We start from the raw sequence: 14,813 nt of genomic DNA, 5'->3' as shown, positions 1-14,813 counted from the left end.
AAATGCCAACAGTGCCCTTCAGCTCTCTATATTGGACAAACAGGCCAAACCCTACGCCAAAGGATAAATGGACATAAATCTGACATCAGGAACCATAAGACAGAAAAACCAGTAGGAGAACACTTCAATCTCCCAGGACATTCTATACAAGATCTCAAAGTAGCTGTCTTACTACAAAAGAATTTCAGAAATAGACTGGAAAGAGAAGTTGCTGAATTGCAACTTATCACCAAGCTCAAAACCATGGAGGGACCTGGTTTGAACAGAGATATCGGGTTCTTATCTCATTATACATGATAAGCGATCTTCAGCCATCTCAACCCTTGCTTTTTCATGCAAAACCATTTGCAGTCGTTTGCGGTCATCAACAGCTATCAGTCAGTCAATCACCCATTTCCACCACCCTTCTGAGTGATCCCCCCTCCCCATCCCCACCCCTCCCCACCCCTTCTCTACATAAGTGCCTGGAAACTTCCATTTCACTGTATCTGAAGAAGTGTGCATGCACACGAAAGCTCATACCAAAATAAAAACTTAGTTGGTCTTTAAGGTGCTACTGAAGGAATTTTTTTATTTTACTTCGATCCAGACCAACACGGCTACCTACCTGTAAACACAAGTTTGAACTCTACTTAAAAATAACTCTTTGAATTTGTGCATTGAACAATTTACAACAAAATGATAAGCTTGACATTCACCTACTTCAAATAAAATAGAAGTGTATACTGTGTGTTTTAAGAGTAATTAATACAATACTATGCTTTTCCTTTTCTGATAATTAACCATTATGTGCAACTTTTTCCTCTGAGAATTATTGTAAATGGGCAATATCGGAGACTGTTACTGCCTTCTATTGCACACATAAATTGAGATTTTCTCCTGCTGTTGCTTGTTGTCTTGTACTTTTACTAATGTAAACAGCGCTGTTGCAACTTCTCACTTGGTGGCTTTCTTTTTCTTAGGTTAGCAAATAAGCAGGATAAAGAAGGCGCCTTGGCAGAAGCAGATGTAATTGAGTGTTTATCTCTCGAAAAGCTTGTCAACGAGCACAAATGTCTCTGTCAGATTGTAAGTGCATTTTAATAAGATTAATTGTAGGTTCATTTTAATAAGATTGATTAACTTTCTTAAACCTGATGTGTGAGCAGAACTTTGAAACTAGAATTGTGTAATCCCATTGTTCCCATCCACTTTATCAGCCATTTTCTCTTCTTCTGTGCTCCGGAGCTCTGGTTGTGATTGCTGCACCAGTTTTAATACAAGACAGGTAGACTTGCTTCAGTGGCTTAATATCCAGGCTGTACGGAAATTAAGGCCAAACCCATCCTAGCCTTTGCCACCACTCAAATGCTTTAGGCTACTGTTCTACTGTAGTGTCCATCATTGCATTGAATTTAACTGCTGCTCTTGAGCTTTATTAATTTATTTATTTAACAAATGTTGCTCCTAAAAGGTGGCAGCGGGGGGCGGGATCAGTAACCTTTAGAGTAACCGAGTTAAATAAATAAATAAATAAACAAACAAACCGGGTGAAATAAATAGTTTAAGCAATGGCAAATCTTCCCAACATGTCTTTCACCATAAGTTTTATTCCAGGGTTGTGGTATTTGTTGGAACATTTCTATCTGTGGGTCTGTGCCATATGCTGGTATGTACTTATGCCAAACACATGGGAGTGGGGCTAGTAAGCTCAGCCTCACAACCGTCCTCACAAGTCCCTTGGATGCATGGTGGGGTCTTCCTTTCTCCCATTTTATTCTTTGATGCTTAAGATGACAGCACTTTCATTTCCGTTAATGTTATGCCGCATGTGTACTGCTTTAGAAGAACCCTAGTAAAAAAATAATAATTCAATGTCCATACCTGCCAAGTTCCTGCCTGAAAAATAAGGGATCGGACCGGAAGTAGCGCTGCCGCCATTTTGGAACTGGGCAGAGCATGCTCAGAAGTGACTTTTAATGCTGCTCTGCCCCATTCCAAAATGGCCGCCACACCAGAAGTCGCACTGCAGCCATTTTGGAACTGGGCAGAGCAGCATCAAAAGTCGCTTCTGAGCAGGCTCTGCCCAGTTCCAAATGGCCGCCGCGCCAGAATAAACCGGGGGGGGGGATCCATTTTTTCGGCTGGGAACAGCTGGAAAAATGGGGGTTTCCCGGGGAATACGGGAGACTTGGCAGCTATGAGTGTCTAAATTCTCATTTATATCGCTCTTGTACCAAATTGCCAAAGTGATCCCTTTCCTCATATTTTGGGAATATATATGAGGACAGCTTCTGGAAAAGCCATTTTTGGAGTGTGTAAGCAAACCTGCACCTGCATCTCTCTGGATTGCAGTATTTATAGTTCAGTACTGAGTTGGATCAAAATGTGTATGAGTTCCAACTGACAAGCACCTGTATAATTGCCAGTGAGTTAGGATCTCTTCGTCCACGTTGATAGTAATTTAACAATATAATGCTGCTGATTTTTCTCTTGCATATAGGAGCCTTGTTCAGCGATCATGGGCTATGGAAAGAAAATTGACAAATCTATAAAGAAAGGTTTACTCTGGCTGTTACATATTATAGCCAAAGATTTTGATGCCTTACATGAACGAATCCAGAAAGACACCATAGAGCAAAAAGCAGCTGAAGAACAAGAGAAAAGAGAACGGGCAGAACGAGTGAGAAAGATACGGGAAGAAAGGTATGTTTGTTTTGCTTTATAAGAAGGGACTGTATGAAAGAACACTAAGTTTTTTTTAAAAAAAATATTTAGTTATTTAAAGCATGTCATTTGTTTAGTTTGAAGTTGCATAATAACTTTCATTTATTTATTTTGAAGTAATAACTTGAAATGACAGAATAACTTCTATTTACTTACAAATATTTATTTTGAAATAAATATAATAGCAACCCCAAATAAGCAGTTACATAAAACCTTTTCTTCTACTGCCTTTCATCATACCAAATGTCAGTGTTGTGTACAGCATGAAACAACATCACATATCAGAAAAGTGTAATGTGCACAATCTTGTTTACTGATATCTTTATGGGTGCCTGGAGGGGAACAGTCGATGAATCTTCCATGACAATGTTAAAGTTACTATTTAAATACTATTGCAAATGCAGAAAGATCTACCAAAGCTGTTATAATATTTTTCTATGGGAAAGGGGGCCAATATATTCCGGCAGCCTCCCAGGTTTTTGCTGCAAAAATATTAACACAACTGACATATGGCTCTCAGATCTACAGCTTCAAAAATCCTGCTCTTTTTCCAAACTAAGTTCTATCGCTGCCTGCTAGGGATCCCTTCTTGTGTGTCTAACATAGCTGTCTACCTGGAGATTGGGTAAATCCCTATTAGTGCTCGGATATGGATTCTGAAGATCCATTATTGGTTAAAACCTACCGTGTTTCCCCTTTTTTAAGACACCGTCTTATAACTTTTTTCCCTCAAAAAAACACACAGTGGCTTATTTTCAGGGGGTGTCTTTTTTTAAAAAAAAAGTGCTGGTACAACTGGGACCCACTGGCTCAGGATGCTCGGTGCTCTCTTCTGCACATTGCTGGGCGCGTTGTTGGCGCTGCCAGTTCCGAGCGCCTGCAGGGTGGGGTGGGGGTGGCAGTGCTTTAAACCCCCAACCCTGTAGAAAGCAATGGAAGTTATGGACCGTAACAATCCTTAAGAGGCGCAGGTCTTAAAAAACCCCTGGTATCACCCTTGAAGCACAGCCTTCCAAAGTCAGGGGGGAAGAGGTCTGTTTAGACAAAGGAAAGGATCGGGGTGATTCTGTGCCCTGGGACCCACAGAACTACTTTAAAAATCCCAACCTGGGGTGGGGGGTCAAATAGTGAAGCCCCATAGCCCTGTAGCAACAGAAGGCACATTCTGAAGCACCCGAGCTGTTCGGTTCCATAAAAAATCCAGGAATTGTAAAATTAACAACAATAATGGGGGGGGCACTCTATCCAAAGAGTTAAGAAGGAATGGGAAAGTGTTGAGTTATATATGGAAAAATATGGAAAGGAAAGTTAGTTAAAGATAAAAAATAAATAATTATCGCAAGGGGAAAAATAACATCATAAAGGGTAATAATATTAAATATAAAATAGACAACACAACAGAAAAAGCAAGTATATGACTAAATGAGATCGCACAGGAGTGAGGGAAGTGGGGAGAGAGGGAGGGGGGTAAGGAATGGAAGGAGGCAATGGTTGGAGGAGGGTATAGGGGGATGAATTAAAGGAAAATTAAGACTGAGAAGCGCATGGTTTTTGTTTTTTAAAGATGCAAAGGCTTGCAATCAGCCAAAGTATAGAGCCCAACTTCCAAGAGACTGCGATCTACTTGCGGATTTATAAACTGGAGGTGATCTACCCCCGTTTTATTGGTGTTCAGGTCAGAGTTGTTTTTAGAGAGAGGAAATATCCCATTTTTGAGGTTAAAGTAAAAGTTCCTGACCTTTTTTTTATAATGAGGAAATGCTGCTAAAACTCTGTTCTTCATTCCACGAAGGGGAGAGGGGGCGGGGCCGGGTGCTCAAAGACAAAAGAAATGGAAAAGGAGATAGCGATCAACTCCAGCCTCGCATTCATGCAGCCGTCGGGAGAGGCAGGGGCTGCAGCCGAGTGCTGCTTCACAAACAAACGGGGGAAAGTGCTTAGAACCCAGAGAATCCAGCTGAAAAACACGAAGCAGCAACAGCAATTGCACACACACCATCCCAAGCCAGCACAGTAACCAAGTCCCAAAAGCAAGAAAGGACTCAGCAAACACTGCTGCGGCCGGCGTTGCTGCTGCTGACTCGGGGAGCTCAGTGATCTCTTCCGCACAGCGCCTATCACTATGGCTTATTTTCGGGGTACGGTTTATATTTCTCAAATGCTTAGAAATGCTGCTATGGCTTATTTTATGACTACGCCTTAAAAAGGGGGAAACACGGTACCTGTTTCCCTGTTGGGTTGGCACCCTTAACCCTACTGGATTCCTACCAATCAAAATGGAAAGCTACATTGCATGAAAAGCTAAGAGGCTTAGGTTATGAGAAAGCTAGAGCAATAATCCGCCAACGCATTTGGGATGTGGAACTGCAATGCCACATGAGCGAGATGAGTAAACACTCAGCAATAAAAGATAATGGGAGAGGATTTCCCCCAGCAAATTATTTGTCAAAATTACAAATACCTAAATACAGACGGTCATTTACCCTTGCTAGATTCAACGTGCTACCATCTGCCTTATTGAAGGGCAGATTCGAGGGTAAAACATACGGGGAACAAGTCTGCCCCTGCAGCTTGATGGAGGTAGAAACTGTCTCCCATGCCTTGTTATGTTGCCGTTTTTATGGGGATATACGCTCGGTATTCATTACCCCTGCTTTGTAAAAAATCTTCAAATGAATCCAAACTTCAGTGTCTAAAATCCCTGGTAGAGGACAAGGATCCTGAGATCATGTTAAGAGTAGCCAAATTCTGTGTGACTGCCATAAAACGCAGGGAACAAGTGCTATCATAATGATTAAGGCCTTAAACAATAATCTTAGGTTGTATTTTAGTAACTTAAGTTTTAATTTATATATTTTTTATAATTGTTGTTATATCTGTATTGTCCCTGTTATATTTGATTGCAAATTCAAATGTATCCCTATCGTGTTTTATTATTTCCTTGATACTGTATGTGGGCTGGAACTGGTCTGTGACCGTGATAATAAATTCATTCATTTAACTCAACTAGAAAAGTACATGTGTTGGAGATTACTAAATCATCAAATCATAGACTTGGAAGGGACCCAGGGGTCATCTAGTCCAAGGAATCTCAGCTATAGCATCCATGACAGATGGCCATCCAACCTCTGCTTAAAAACCTCCAAGGAAGGAGAGTCCACCGCCTCTCGTGGGAGTCTGTTTCACTGCCAAACAGCTCTTGCTGTCAGAAAGTTTTTCCGACTGCTTAGTTGGAACCTCCTTTCTTGTAAATTGAAGCCATTGGTTTGAGTCCTACCCTCCAGAGCTGTTAATTGTAGCTTTCCAAGTGTATTGGTAATCGTGTGGTAGAAGTCATCAACTACTTCATCAGAACCTGGAGCATCATTAGAGTGAGGCTGTGACAGTGAAGCACAGGTGGTGCCTGCTGTTCCTTGCAAAATCTTACGACTAGGTTCAGGTTCTTACATGCTGTTATTATGATGATGTGCACAGCATTCTGGAGTAAAACAACCATGTATGATTTTACTGACGGACCACATGAGGTTTTTGTTTAGTTTCTTAAAAAAATAATCTGTGTTCATAATTCCTTAACATGCCAATCTTTTCCATTGATTTGTGTTTTATTCAGTACAGGGTGTACTGTTCACACATTAAATGACCATTCTAAAGTTCAGCGTTCCAGTATCATTTAATCAGTCCTGATAATAAATGTATTTAAATGTATTGTGCTTCAGTGCAGCTTCTAAACTTTCAAAAGCAGCTGAGAAACATTGTGTTTACACACTGAGCATACAGAGTCCATGTGCTCAAGCATCTGCCTTGGTTGCTTGCTCTCATGACCAGGCATGGCACTCATGTATGTAACAGTGCACATTGAGGCTGCAACATTAACTCTACTTACCCTGGAGTAAGCACCATTCAATTTAGCGGTAGTTGCTTTTGAGTAGACATGATTAGGTTTGCCCTGTAAGCTTGTTTTTGGTAGAAGTTGTAGATGATGTAAGATTGCACAGTATCAAGTTATTTCCATGACTGCATGCATTTGGGAGCACTTTTTTTCATATAGTAAAGCCTGTAGAGTAAAAATTAGAGGAAGGCAGCTGCAGAAAATTCTGCATGGTTCATCAAGAGGCAGTAAAAGGCAGGTACTTTGCACCAGTTTTTCTCACTTAATGTAAACATCCTAGAAATGGCTGATCAGTAGTCTTGTGTTCCTATAGTTTTCTGTTCCTATTCTATGATAAATTAGGTGAAAATAGTACCATACGTCAGAGAAAGCTTTGTAGACAGATGCCCAGCCAGTGATCTCTTTCCAAACTGAAGCTTTATAACAGAAAAGAGATGTTGATATCTTGATCATAGTAATGACTAGTTTTCCCAATCTCTCTGCTCTCCTCTTTCACTCCTGTCCCCATGATTTCTATAGTTGCTGTCTCTAGGATTGAAAAGATATATATTTTTAAAGCAAACAATGGATATATATATATTACAAGTCTCTGTGGAATTTATGGGAGCATTGTGTCATTTTAGTATACGGTGTGCAGAAAAATAGATGAGATAATGTAGAAAAGATTAAAAATCCATGTAATAAGTAATTAAGTTACAGCGAATGCAGCATGTACATTGATCATACACCAAATCTCTTACGAAAGTTTGCAAAACTTTAACAAAGAATCAGTATGTTTCTTGTTCTCTCAGAAAAGTGCTTTGAAATACAGATTTGGTTCCAGCAGAGACTTTCCACTAGAAGAAGTGCATCTAACTGGATCTAACTCACAAGTGTTGTGTACTGAAAACTTTATATGGTTAACAACCATAACCTCCTTTCCTGATTCTCCCCCTTCTCCTACACAAGCCTCCTTGCCACTGTTTTTCCTCTTCTCTCTCCTCCCCACCTTTTTCCTAGCTGCCCCCATGCCTTTATTTCCTTTTGGTTCCTGACTGTTGTTTGTCTGAATTAAATTGTCCAGAAGCGCCACATGGACTACCTCCAAGCTAGTCAAATGATGCCTCTTTATGGAGTGTGCTTTATTAGAGGTTCCCAAACACACTCAACTCTCTTCTATCTATCTTTCTACTCGCTGCACCTGGTAAATAAGGCTGCCCTTGTGTGCTTTCAAAGAACAGGCAACTCTCAAATCATCCAAAATAGGTGCTGCTAACAATAGCACAACAACAAAATTGGAGAAACCTGTCATGAGAATCAGGTGGTGGTCTTGTGTGCAGTAGCATCTTTGGAAAATATAGGGATATTGAATTTTATCTTGTTCTGATTTTATTAAGAATTTTACACTCAATTTTTTGCCTTAAGGATAGAACAGAATGCATATTCAAATGCATATTGAAAGCTGGTGGTGCTAATAGATAAGAGTGTGTGCCATCAGCCAGGACATTTCAGACTTGGATCTCATTTCAGCCCCTGCTAGCTGGCCTCAAAAAAGCCAGTGCTCTCACCTTCACATTTGTTCTTTGCAATTTGAGGAATAATATGCATTTGTTACAAGGGGTGTTACTGACATAATGTACAGAAAATGCTTTAAACACTTATAATGTTTCAGGGAGGCTTTTAATGTTTAATAGATTACTGTGTTTTATTTTTCTGTTGGAAGCCGCCCAGAGTGACTGGGGAAACCCAGCCAGATGGCCGGGGTATAAATAATATATTATTAATTATTATTATTATTTGCTAAGGAACATAACTTAAATGGCATTTCCTTTGGAATTGTGCCGATTGAAGATCTTCTGTCTTTCTTTTTTAAAACAACAACAACAACAACAAAGAGATCGGAAAGAGCGAGAAGAAGCAGAACGTGAAGGAAGAAATGTTCCTAATGAGGATTACTCTGAACCAATAAGAGGCAACCCATTCCAGCCTATATCAGCTGTAATCACTGAGGTATCAGAACATTCGTGTGTTTTAAAAAATGCTTTTGATAATCCATATATTTGAGACTGATACTGTTCAATAATGGATATGGATTCTGAGTCAGAGTGTTGATTAGAAGTGATTTTTCCTGCTCAACCTTCCCCTTAATAGAAAAAGTATTTGGAGTAACACAGTTCAGCAACTGCCCCTACCAATATCAAGAATCCTAGATAGGTGCTGGTTTGGGTTTAAAAAGATGGTCTAGAAGTCTTAAAAGAGGTACATTACAATATACATTGGGGATTTTCAACATGATCATCACCATTGTTTCCTTGGAAGTTATTAACATTGATTAAAATATGTTCCCACAGTCAGACTAAATATTCAATGTATAATTTTTAAAACTGGTTTGTATCCACTGCTGTGTGAGCATGGTGTTCCACTCGTGCAACTAGACTTCCTTTCTTCTCCTCTTCCCATGTGCCTCTCCTTAATCTGCTCCAGAGGGTCCCTCAACCCAGTGGAACAGATTTTGAGGTTGAATGTGGGGATGGCGGGGGGTTGCAAGGCAGAAGAGGCGGAAGTTCTGTTGTGCAAATGGAACTCTGCTGTACAAACTGAACAGCAGCGTTGGCTACAACTCCGTATCTTAAATAGTCAAGCGAAGACTGTGGTGGACATCTTGTTTGGCGGTTTTCCAAAAATTAATCCTAAACTATTTGATATTTCACATTATAGTACATATACATGTCTGCACACCAGGCAGCAGCCCCTTGCAAGTAATGCAAACAAGAGCGCCATACTTAGGACTGTAGGCTTGGCTCCTCCTATCCAGGAGTCCCATAAACTTCTGCTGCTGCTCCAGGTATGACGCTCGTTCTATAGGATAGCCGTCATAGTTCTAGGAAAAATACTAAATATGGGCTTGTTACATCTATGCAATCTAACTTTTATAGATACTTCATTTCTATGAGCTTCTTTGAAAATGTATATGCTCCTGCTTTTCCAAATTTGCTGAAAACATAAAATATAATTCAAAACAAAAACAAGTGTTAACAAAAGAGCTGCATTAAAATAAGCTTCCTTGTACTACGACCACTCTTGATTGTTCCTTTCCCCATAATAATAATAATAATAATAATAATAATAATAATAATAATAATAATTTATTATTTATACCCCGCCCATCTGGCCGGGTTCCCCCAGCCATGAGCCAAAGACCTTTGGAAGCAGATATTAAGGTCAGAACTGCCTTCATAATAGCAGCACTTTTTTTATATAGTTAAACTGGTTTAGAATACCGTAATATTACCAAAAAATGTCAGCAGCTCAGCTTCCGAAATCAGTGTAAGTGATTAAAAGCTTAGTATTCTCAGCAAGGAAGAAGCTATATTACAAAGTCTAAGTACATTATACACAGTGGTTTGTTTGTGGAATTCCCCAGTAATCTCTGTGTACATATAGGGCAACTAAACTAACGCTACTGAAAATATTTGTACAGCTGAACCTTTAAATACCTGACATTTAAAAACAATTAAAATGTAAAGTTGCATATAGCATATATCTTTACTAAGAATACAGAAACTAATTAATATTCAGAGATTAAGTCTTCTATATCTGAAGTTTAATTCATTTTATATTATTGATTATCTATGATCTAGCAGAAAGGATGGTGTGCTTCCTAGGAGATTAATAAAAAATCTAGGCTGACTGTGAACTCGCTTCAAATAGAAGCACTTTTCTCTCTCTGAAGATTTATTGCTGAGCTGAATGTAAACAATTATAAAATCTTTTGCTTAGTTTGTGCTACAAATGATTTTAATAATAATAATAATAATAATAATAATAATAATAATAATAATAATATATTTTCACTGATCCTTGTAGAGTTGTTCGTTTTTTTGTTTTTCTTTTTGCTGACTTTTCCCCTGTTCCACTGTCCAACCCAAAATTTCATGTCTGCACTGCTGGTTTACAAAAATTGCATTTTTTCTCTGCTTTGTTAGAATGAAAAGAAAATTGAACAAGAAAAGAAGAGGCAGCGGGAGGAAAATGAGAAGTCTGCCATTGCCTTGAAACCTAAAACAGATCAGGAGCAAATGGACACTCAGAGCCTGAACAGCCAGCAATCAAATGAGAATAGATTGGTAGAAAACTATAAATCTGCACTAACACAACGCTTGGAACATGAAGATGAGAATGACCAGCAAATCTCAGAAAGTCTTGACTCTGGTGATAATGCCACTTTGAATTCTGGAATAGGTGGGTTGAGTTTCATGCTCATAATATAAACACTGGCTTTCACTTAGTAGCCAGCTTCTATTGGGTTTGCCACAACTCCCCTTCTCTGTCCTCTAGCATGCACATAATGGTTGGATGAAAGGCAGGAAATATTTTTCACTTGCACTACAGTTTGGAGAAGTGAAGACCCAGCAGGATAGCTGCCTTTTCCTCCTGCTTCTGATTAAACAGGATTTGGGAGAAATGTAGGGGTTCTTACCTCATTTGCAGAAGATGAATGCAATAAGAGGTTCCTGCTTCCGTACTGCAATGTAAGTTTCTGCTCAGAGATGAAGTGTACGGGTTGGGGGTTTAAAAGCTGCTCTAAATCCTTCATCTTTGTTACCAAATGGGACCTTGTTGAGTGGGTTTTTATTTTTAATTATTTCGTAAGCTGATGCGTTTGTTATGATACCATATTACAAATGTTGCTCTTTAGATTGGACTGTTTTAATTGGATAAGAGGTACGCAATATGTTTCTGTGGTATGTTATGATGAAAGTTTGCCTTGTTTATTTAAGGGCAAAGTCGTAATAGTTAGTATAAGTTATAACTTATTATAAGATGACATCCCAACATCATGCAAGCAGACAGTCACTCATGCAATGGATCTCCCCATTTCCCCAGACCGTCAGATGGGCACAGTCAAATTTCATCTTTTATTCTGAATGATGATGATGATGATGATGATGATAAAAATAATAAAACAAACCCCAAATAAGCTTGCAAATCTGTATATATTTCACAGAGTGCACTTGTGCTTGTTCTGAGCAACCAGGCATTGGATTGATAGGGTCATCTGGTTAGAAGTTGTAACCTTGCTCATCCTGCCTGATGGAAATTAGCAGGGAAAGTCAAAAGTCCATGCAATCCTAAACACACTTGGTGGGGCGTTCTGCTTTGTGCTGTTAGTCAGAGGCTCTTTAATCAAATCTAACCTCAACATTGTGCCCTCCAGGTGTTGTTGGGTTATAACGTCCATCAGAATGGTCCACTATGGTCTGTGGGCAGGGATGTTGGAAGCTGTATAACAAAATATTCAGTGGGCACCAGGGTAGGGAAGGCTAGCCTGAAAATCGTCAGGTATTCCCATATTGGCCTGCCTCTTTGGAGGTTCTCCCTAAGATTTCCTCATTATCTAGGGTGAGAGAAAACTGTAGATCGCCTTCTTCATTATGCCACACAACTTTTAAATTGTTGTCCCCAGGGAGCTTGCCCGGTGTCCACGTGAATGTCCTTTCAGTACCAGGTGAAAACTTTTTTTCTTTTTTCAGGCCTTTTAACCTCTGCTAAAGTTGTTGCAGTTTTATTTGCTGTTTTTATTTGATTGTCGTTTCAAAGGATTACACTGTTTTTACCATTTGGATACTATAAGCCATTCTGAAAATAAAAAGGCAGGATACTTATTTGTTAAACGAAAAAGTAAACATTAGAGTTGGTTAGATGCAAATTCTGAATTGCAAGTGTTGCTTGTGTTTTGCTTTAGATAACAGCAAAAAGAAAACAAAGAAACTAAAATTGAAAAGGAGTCATCGAGTAGAACCAGTCAATACAGAAGAGACGGTTTCCCCGAATCCTATACCAGTAGCACCTCTTGCACCAGGTTCGTAAACATGAATAACTACTGGGATGTCAGTTTCCAAAAGGCCATTTCACGTGACCTTTCAGATTATAAGAAAATTGATCTCACGTGGCTTTTTCATAACGTATAGAAATTTTAAGAATAAACCTGCCGCTGTTGGATTTTATTCCAGAGTGAACAATACTCTTACTAGGAGGGATTCCCCCCACCCCACCCAGCACATACTGGAAGATAGTTGGGAGCATCATTTTACAACTCCTAGAATTAAGATGCTTGAAGAATTGGATCTCCATTAATTCTGACAATAATTGACCTGATTCAAAACGCTTGGGGTTAATGGATTAACCACCACTTTTTCCACTTCTCAAATGTTCTGGTGGCAGTTCTTGGTGAAAGCCATATCAAAATATGTCTCTTGAGGGAATATACTAGATTAATGGGAAACATGACAGAATGAATAATAAGTGAACAAATGTGAAGGTGACACAGATTAGAAATAGTCTGGTGACTGTGGGCATATAGGGAATCTCTTTCTCTCCATGCCCTGCTTATACGTTTCCCAGAAATATTGGTTGGTTACTGCTAGAGACAGAAAACTGGATTAAATGGCCCATTACAGATGGTACTTGTCATTAGTAGCAACAAAAAAAGGAGCACAAATGTTTTTGCGTTCTTTCTCATCCCTGACAGCTTGTTTTAAAATGGAATTGTCAATGCATAGTTTATTTATATTATGAATTTCTCCCCAACAGCCTAGATCTCTGCAGACATGTTGTGTTTGGTTCCCACTGACACCTAAAGGAAAATGTTCAGTGAGATTGTGTAATTTGTGTATTTTGATTGTCTCCGTGATATGTTGTTTGTTTGCCTTTAAATATATGCGTGGAACCTTTTCTGGGTTATGAATGAATGAATACGTTCCATCTTCACAAAGATGAATGTTTGCATCAGTAGATTTCTGTTTGACGATGTGGTATTGCTCTTTGATATTCTTTTTCCTGTAGTTGGCTGGGAAACTCCTACTAAAGTTAACAGAATTCGAAAACTTGAACCTCTTGGTGAAACCCGACGTAATGGTAATTTCAGAGGAGATCACAATTTGTTGGTTTTCCTCAGAAACCTATTCAATTTTGCATGCTGGCTTTTTTCTTTCATTTCAACTAACCATGTGCAGCTTTAATAGCATATTTTTTCAAGTTTCGAAAAGAGCTCATTCTTTGTTCTAGCTCCCCCTCCCCCATTTAAAGCGAAGTGTGGGCTTTGTATTGAAGCAAACAGAATGAAGCAAAAACTGGTCTCTGGTGTGCCCCTGCACCATGATTTACAAATAAAGCAACCAGCACCCCGTGGTAACGGATCCCATTGCATATAATACTAAATATGTACTTAGGTATAGACCAGAGGAAAAAATGAAATAAATTGCATATATTGCCAGCTTTACATATATCAGTGAATTCCTAAAGCTCAGGTGAGATGTAGGGATAAATCTGTTTTAAAATAGACCTTTGTTCTAAATCTCATTGATTGTACAATAAATGAGTCAATTCTTTTAAAAATTCAGCTGCCTTTTTCTTCTTCTCAGATGACTAATGGAGGGAAAGTATTTCAAGACCCGTGAAATACACCCAGATGCTTTTGCACTATAGCATATCCTCATTGCTTAAGCATTTCTATTGAACAATATTTCCAAGAATGGGGACGCCCTTAAATCAGTGGTAGAGCACATGCCTTGCATATACAAGATCAAACCTCATATCTCTACTTTAAAGGATCTCCCCTAGAAAAGGCTGCAAAAGACTCATGTCCTAGAGAACTGCTACAAGCCAGAATAGGTAATATTAAGATGGATGAAGGCAGCTTCATACATTTGCAGAACTATTATTTTTTCCAAAAAAGTAAAAAAAAAGTTAATACTTGTGGTGGTAAGCACAAATACTTTGCACTGTAATGAAACAGTTACGTAATATGCCTTTCCACAAATTTGTGTAACAAAATGCATCTTTCTTTTTAAGGAGTATAAAGAGAAGAAAGCAAGAGAAAAGAGAGAACAACAGAGGTAGGGAGGAGAGTGAAGGGCTTGCATTTACTGATTTCATTCCCTTTGCTCAAAACAAGGCATCCTGATTTGTGCCTAGAGCATGAGAATAGAAATCAAAGATATTTATATATCCTTGGACCCAAAACGGAGCAACTTTCCCTCTCTTTCTGATGTGTAAACGTAAAATGGAAAATCTTCTCATGCAAGAAATACTTCTGATTGCACTTGGTAACTCAGCTTGGTGAATTGCTGACACAAGAATGCATGTGGCATTCATCACCTATAGATTTGATTCCCAGAAATACAGTTAATAATGCTTCTCTGCCATGGAGTTCCTTGCATTCTTTTCCGCATGTCAT

At 39.0% G+C, this 14,813-nt stretch overlaps 1 protein-coding gene across 4 annotated transcripts in view; it reads left to right on the top strand.

Moving 5' to 3' along the window:
• The window catches only part of ARL13B (ADP ribosylation factor like GTPase 13B), a 43,328-nt gene that overhangs the window by 26,849 nt on the left and 1,666 nt on the right, over nt 1-14,813 (top strand). Inside the window, exons 5-11 of one of the 4 annotated variants that reach the window (XM_035114824.2) lie at nt 963-1,068; nt 2,483-2,685; nt 8,470-8,584; nt 10,561-10,816; nt 12,321-12,437; nt 13,421-13,492; nt 14,429-14,472. In XM_035114824.2, the coding sequence (XP_034970715.2) occupies nt 963-1,068; nt 2,483-2,685; nt 8,470-8,584; nt 10,561-10,816; nt 12,321-12,437; nt 13,421-13,492; nt 14,429-14,436 (877 nt within the window). In that variant the 3' untranslated portion in view covers nt 14,437-14,472. Of the gene's footprint in view, nt 1-962; nt 1,069-2,482; nt 2,686-8,469; nt 8,585-10,560; nt 10,817-12,320; nt 12,438-13,420; nt 13,598-13,998; nt 14,139-14,428; nt 14,473-14,813 lie in introns of those variants that run through there. The other 3 variants (XM_060273666.1, XM_035114823.2, XM_035114822.2) reach the window with 3 other exon arrangements.

This window comes from Zootoca vivipara, chromosome 4, assembly GCF_963506605.1.
Source record: "Zootoca vivipara chromosome 4, rZooViv1.1, whole genome shotgun sequence".
Lineage (NCBI taxonomy): Eukaryota > Metazoa > Chordata > Lepidosauria > Squamata > Lacertidae > Zootoca > Zootoca vivipara.
The sequence above is the reverse complement of the archived record's forward strand: the minus strand, read 5'-3'. Positions and strand labels throughout refer to the sequence as shown.